The 6,981-nt window shown below is 39.5% G+C and overlaps 1 protein-coding gene across 2 annotated transcripts in view; it reads left to right on the top strand.

Moving 5' to 3' along the window:
- Positions 1-4,211, top strand: part of bcl2l12 (BCL2 like 12) — an 11,749-nt gene extending 7,538 nt beyond the window's left edge. Inside the window, exons 6-8 of one of the 2 annotated variants that reach the window (XM_020608276.1) lie at positions 489-562; positions 952-1,215; positions 3,419-4,211. In XM_020608276.1, the coding sequence (XP_020463932.1) occupies positions 489-562; positions 952-1,215; positions 3,419-3,460 (380 nt within the window). In that variant the 3' untranslated portion in view covers positions 3,461-4,211. Of the gene's footprint in view, positions 1-485; positions 563-951; positions 1,216-3,418 lie in introns of both variants that reach the window. The other variant, XM_020608275.1, reaches the window with a different exon arrangement.
- The last annotated feature ends 2,770 nt before the right edge of the window (positions 4,212-6,981 follow it).

Genomic DNA, 6,981 nt, shown 5'->3' with positions numbered 1-6,981 from the left:
GCCATGCAGTCAGTGTGTCCAGGAGCTGCCGCTTTGGGCTGGTTGCTGTGCTTGTGCAAATAAAATAGGGCCCCTAAATAATCTGTTTTAAGCCTAAGCACTAGTTAAAGTCCTTTCTCATTTCATTGAACCATCTGTCACAATAGGAACATGTGCCTCACTGCAGCAGTACCTCAAGTCTGTGTCTAGGAGTGCAAGAAGGGTAGATGCCTACTGTTGGGAGAACACAGCCACATGAGGCCGCTTATAAGGCATTACTCCATACACCAATAGGAAGCAGTATTTTTCAAGTAAATGCCCACTGGGACCAGAATACACCCATTACCTAATACCCTGCTACTACATACCATGTTTGTGTTTCATGTTCTCTGTGGTGTCTGTAGCCACAGGCTGACAAAGATAAATATACAGTAAAGTACTGAGATAAACTAAGAGCTGTAGGACCCACTTTCATTCACTGTAGAGTTGTTGTGTCTTTCTTTTAGCAGTGTGTGATAAAGAGGCAGTGGTGCAGCAGCTGGTTCAGGTGTTGTCTTCGGAGGGGGATTCAATCAACACTAAGGTAGGCAGTGGTTCATCATAAGGTGTGTAAAGCTACATTGTTCATTTGTCAGATAAGTTAAGACAACTTAACAGATGTTTGACCCACAAATTCTGTAATTTGCTTTCAACCTGAGCTGCTTTGGCATGTTGTATACAAAAAAATATTAATGGGACATTATATAGAGCAGCGTTCTAGGCATGGCTTTGTTGCTCAGCAGTTATGATTTGGCAGGTACCATAATAATTTACATGTAACAAAACCTGGTAGAAACACAAAGAGATAAACATGTATAATGTAGTTTAAGTTATGGTGAATGTTTTCCTCACATGTGTATTGTATGTTCATCTGTGTGCATGTATAATTTGGCTCTACCTGTAGGATATTTATAAATGCACTTCTTTTTACAGATCGAGTCAGACCCCTTCCTGCGCTCCAGCCTAAGTCGTCTTTCTTATGCATCATTTGCCAAGCTTCTGGATGCTTTCAGCAGCAGTGAGGTATTTGAGGCCCCAGCTCTGCCACCAGGGCCTAGTCCAACACTGCAACGTTTGGCTATCACCATGGAGGTATCACGGCGAATAGTGACAGCCACAGGAACTCAGCGCATGCAAGGCTATGCAGAGTGCTACATGGACAACTTTGCCCCCTGGGTTAAGAGGCACGGAGGATGGGTGAGTGATCTCCATGAACTTCCATGATTCCATTAAAGACATGTTTCTTATAAAAGCTGGTTTTCAAATAATTGCCTTCACCTGCCTGAACAGCTAGAACAACACTGGGGGGCTTGGGGGTGTGGTGGGGTGGAGTAGGGTGGGTGCATTGTCTGTACCATCATGCTGAAACAATTCAGCATAGTGTGCATTTCACCATCCTGTTGTTCAGAATTCCTTTTTAGCAGAAACACTTGTTTCATTCACTAATTAATCAAATTTGTTTGCATCGGTTTTTGATCACTGTTAAACTGCTGTCATTGAAATTCAACTCTCCTGCAGATTTTTCACATTAAAAGCTACCAGGAAAGAGAGGGCTATAAGCATAGGTGGTGCGATTGAGAGGCCAGGGGAGGATAAGACTCCCCTTAATACTCAGGAAAATATGCTGCAGTTCTCTGTAAACAGCTGGTTGTATTCTGAAAACATGAGCTAACATGTACAGGTTAGTTTTCATGTTTTAATATTTTGCTGGTGGTAAACCTTGGTGAGGCTCTCAAATACCACTTTCCCACCAAAAGTAACGCATATACATGGTCTTTTATACGTGGCTAAACCGGCCTTTAATTGGCTTCTGATAGCTTTCCCACTGTTGACCGACCCGGCTCGGCTTTCCAGCAGACGAACTTCTTTCCTCTCTGGTACATCATATTTGACGTCATCACATTGGAGACTGGTAAACAGAATTCTAAACAAAGCAGCATGAAAGATAGTCTGTCAGCATTATTTCTTTCTATTTACTTTTGTTCATCTTCCAAAGTATAGAAACTCAGCGTACACTGAACAATGTTAGAGTGTTGATTGAACATAGACGGGTGGAATTTCAGGCTGAGACAGCTGATGACAACACGTGCCTCATGGTATACGTTTATGGGTTTAGCCGAGTTTGGCTTTCCCATTGATTCCAAGCCAAGGCATGCCAAAATTGATTACCTACCCAACGAACAAATATCTGAATAGTCAAATATTTAGATCCATCCCTAAGCTAGACAACATCATTTCTAGTTTCATCATTTTCTCAAGAAGAAGTAATGCACATTGCAAGGAAAGTGGATGTTGTCCTAAAATATGATGCAGATGGTGCTGTGTGACTGATCAAGCAGTGTTCTTCAGCTCGACCTACCTGCTAACCTGACCCATACACTACCTGCATTTTAACCAAACATCACCAGAATGAACTGTGTGACTAAACTGGTAAACAGTTGAATGAGTCATCAGGCATAACAGAGTTCTTATTAGTTTTTATTATTGTTCTTTGTGTAGACCCATCAACAGATGGACAGAGTGAACAAGCCAGAAACATGAGGAACATTGATAACAGAGGAGGGAGAATATAATTTTTCTTTTTTTTCTTTTTTTTTAAGATTCCTGGGATGTTTTAGTGTTGCCAAATATAACAACCTGGTGCTGCCTATGGCTGGAAGGCTTTCAGTGAAACACCTGTGTAACAAGTTTTGACTCATGGTAACTTAGCAATCAAAAACAGCAAAGTGGAAGCAGTTTAACAGAATTAGTAAATGAAAGCAGCATTTAAAAAAAAAAAAAAAAGTGGAATTCAGAACAACACAATTAGTGCTGTGCAAATTTTCATTATGCTGAATTTATCAAGACAACAGGAACAGAAAATTAACAATACAAGCCTGTTTTTATATAAGGGCAAAGCCTTCCTTCTTTCTGCCACTGGGTAAAGTAAATACTAAGCCACTGACAGTCCTGCCTTAAAGACATAAAACACAGATAACATGTCTCTTTGAAGATGCACGTTATCCTTATACTGGAGTTCATGCTTTTAGACTAAATCATCACTGATGTCAAATTAGCAGTCAACAGCCACACCAACCTGACCAGTGCTTGATTGTTTGTTGTTGTGTTTGTTGTGTCTTGTTGCTTTTCTTCTTTTGTCTCTCCTCTATCCACTCACCCCAACCGGTCGAGGCAGAAGGCCGCCCACCAAGAGCTGGGGTCTGTCGGAGGTTTCTTCCGTTAAAGGGAGTTTTTCCTCCCCACTGTCGCCAAGTGTTTGTTCAAGGGGGATTTGTTGGGTTTTCCCTATGTAATAATATTGATAACAGTAAGGTCTAGACCTTACTTTGTAAAGTGTCCTGAGATGACTTCTATTGTGATTTGGTGCTATACAAATATGCTATATTTATTTCATCTTCAGGAAAACGTGGCAGAATTTGAGGAGCCTGCAGAGTATGACTGACTGACTAACCTCAACCAACCGTTATGACATCAAAGTGAAGCGATAGATGGACCTTACTCCCACAGTCTCATTTGGACCGTGACAAGAGCCAGTTCCAGAAGTTTCAGATTTTTGTCAATCTGAGATCAGAAAGTAGTTCTCAGAAAAGGTTACAATTTTTAATGGTTAGAAGAAGAAGAAACAGTTTGTTATTATTGACTAGTATAGATTCTTTCATTAAAAGTCCTCTCAATCAGTTTGAGAGTGACAGCAGGTTGTAATCTTGTTTCACTAGTGGGTGTTTTACATTTGGACTGAAGGTCAGGCCTGCCCACAGGGAATGTTATTCTTTGACTCTGTTTGTACTCACAGAGGCAGAAGTTGGTAGTCCAGTTACAAGAACATGATACCTCAGCCGATTTTTTGTCTCAGGGTAATCAGCCCATAATTAAATGTTAAAAAGGAAAATGAAAGTTCATTTGACATTTGACATTGTTGAGTTTGCCATTAAAATGTTTTGGCACTGTGACTGTAGCAGCTGCTAATTTTTTCTTATAATAAGAGGCAGTGATAGCTTGTTAAGGTCTCTCTCTCTCTCCATAAAACTGGACATTTGATCTGGACAGATTCAATACAATGTTGCTGTTATTGTTTTGTTAATTGGCTTCCCCACAAGAAAAAAAACACCCCCTCCCAAAAGCTACAGTGTAATTTGAACCCTGCTGTGGACAGGCTCTGCTCCCCAAGCTGCTGCAGGACCACCAATCTGCTGGCCGCCACTCGAGATGACTTGAAAAAGAAAAAGAAAAAGAAAAAGAAAATGTCACATATACAATGGCAAATGTGAAATCAATTTTTCTTTTTCTTTTTAATAGTTAATCATTGGTCGATTGGACTGAGTAACAAATAATAAATTTAGCATTTGCTGTTTGAATTTTCTTCTTTAACTTGAGGGGCGGTACGGTGGTTAGTGCTGTCGCCTCACAGAAGGTTCCAAGTTCAAACCCAAACCTACCCGGGTCCTTTCTGTGCAGTGTTTGCATGTTCTCCCTGTGCCTGGATGGGTTTCTCTCTGGGTACTCTTGGCCCATCCAAAGACATGCAGCTTAGGTTGACTGGTGACTGTCCAGGATGTACCCTGCCTGGAATAGGCTCCAGCTTTAGGCTCTGAAAAGAACTGAAGTCAAACAGTGTGTTTGTATATATCTTTACTGTCTGTCAGAGGACATACTGTAGCGGTAGTCTGATACAGTTGGAGCAAAGGATGGGGTACAGGGATGTGATGTGCTCCCATTGTTTGTTTCTAAACTACACTGAATACAACTGAAACTCTGCATAGCTACATTCAACTAGGAGTAAATGGAAAAGTGTGAAAAGTTAGTTAAACGTTTTATTTCTATTGTTTTTTTATTTTATTTTTTACAGTTTCAGTTTGAGACAACAGAAATTGTCAACTTATCAATGGCATACCTCTATTTATAGCACATAAGAAACAATAACCTCTAAGAATTAATGGGTCTGGCAGGAAAGCAGAGTAACAAAAGTGAGGAACACAAACAATATTGCTATACAGTAGTTGGGGTCAAATCAGTTTACAAAAAAGAGTACTCAAGAATTCTGGTTCTTTAATGAACTCAGGGAAGTGACCTGTTAACAGAAGCAGGATTTATTTCTGGTGCGTTTGTAAAAAAAAACACTTGGTTGGTGTTGACCTTCACTGATAACCTCTGCATCCAGTGTCTCGTGATAACTGACAGGCAATGTGTTCTATCACATGCCCCTTCCATTATAAATTATGTCTTGATATAAAAAATGAACACAGGTTTTAAAACCATTTTACACTGCATTAATCTGTATCGAATATACTTAAGACATAAGTTTCTATACATGCACTTTTACTGTAAGTTGTTTATTGTTGTACAAACAATATTGCCTTGAGAGACTGAGCTCTGCACTGTAATTTAACTTTCAACACATTATCTCAGAGATGTACACTGAATTACAAGCAGTCAAGAACCTGACATATTGTCACACAGGATATGAAGACAAACATGTTTTTCAGTTACAAGTGTAATGTTCAAAATAATGCGTATGTTTCTTTCAGACCTATCATTTCCTGTAATGATCTGTAAATTTGGTTTTTATATATAAAACATCTTCAAAAACAACCATTGTCTGTGACAGTTTCCTACTTGGTGTTGGTGTTTCAGGGCCATAAGCAGACATTTCTTTGCTGAAGTATGAGTTCTACAACACATTCCAAAACAAGTTGGGACAGTAAAACACTTAACAGACATTTCCTGGTTGCCACTTTTGTATCAAACCATGATGCAGTCACCTGTTGACATCACCCGTTTCAAATGTAATCATCATTTCATTATTTTACCTCATTACTGGCCCTGAAATGCAACAGTCCCAACTTTTTTTTTAAGAATCTGTTGCAGGTATCAGAATTGAAGTGTGTTTATTTTGAACAAATAGTAAAATTGATGAGATATCACATCAAATAATGTGCTGCTGTATTTTTTTTTTTCAATGTAATACAGGGCACAGATGACTTGCACATCACTATTTTCAGATTTAATTTTGATTTTACAACCTGTCCCAACTGTTTTCTGATTTGGGATTCTAGAGTGGGAGTAGAAAATTTATTGCTTTAGTGTTTTCGGGTGAACGGATATTAATTCCATGGTCACATAATTGGTTGGCTAGGTGTCAAGAAGGGGGGTTGTATCTAATTTGAGTGGGTCACTGAGCAGAGAGGATGCTGGTGATGAGGAACTCTTTTGTTGAGACTGTGATGTACCAGGTATCACAACCCCTCATTGCTGAAGTAGTTAAGATTCTGTTAAATAAACTTCAGTGCATGGTTGGTGACACGAGAAGAATAGCCACCAGTTGTGTGGGTCATCTCTGCAGGAAATGAGTGGAGCTGCAGTGGAAAGGTGGAGGACTTCACCAGGATTCAGATAAGACCTGCATCTCTTCTTGTTGACATTCTGAAGACATTCAGTGTTTGTTGTGGTCAATTTATAGCTGGTACAGCTGGAATCCACTAGGTCAAATTATAACTTTTTTTTTTCACTGGTACCACCTCTGCTGTGACAGTATGAAAAAGAAAATATCAGTGTCCATAGAAGTCTGAAAGCAGGTTCATGAATAAATTCCTGGGCTCAATTTAGACTGAAGCCACTGCTTTGATGGTGGTAAACCGGTACATTTGGGGCCCGGTAACTCTCAGCACTGTTAACTGCGTGGGCACTGTTGAGTGAGGCAGTATGGAAGCATTTCCACCCTAAACTGGCAAATAAATCTCCTTCTCTTATTTGGAGAATCTCACTGATTCTGGAAACACCCTGTGGTTTGCATTAGATAACTCACACTGAGTTGGCAAAATAATGAGCATTAAAAACCAGCTTTAACAGAAAATGTTATATACAATATCTGTTCCAATAAAAAGATGAAGTTGAATAAACATATTTAGTAAATAAGAACAATGAAGAATGACAGAAAAATGCCTCAGGCTTTCTTTTCTTTCTTCT

The sequence above is a fragment of the Monopterus albus genome, unplaced genomic scaffold, assembly GCF_001952655.1.
Source record: "Monopterus albus unplaced genomic scaffold, M_albus_1.0 scaffold92.1, whole genome shotgun sequence".
Taxonomy (NCBI): Eukaryota; Metazoa; Chordata; class Actinopteri; order Synbranchiformes; family Synbranchidae; genus Monopterus; species Monopterus albus.
Note: the sequence above shows the minus strand (reverse complement) of the source record. Positions and strands in the feature narration are given on the sequence as shown.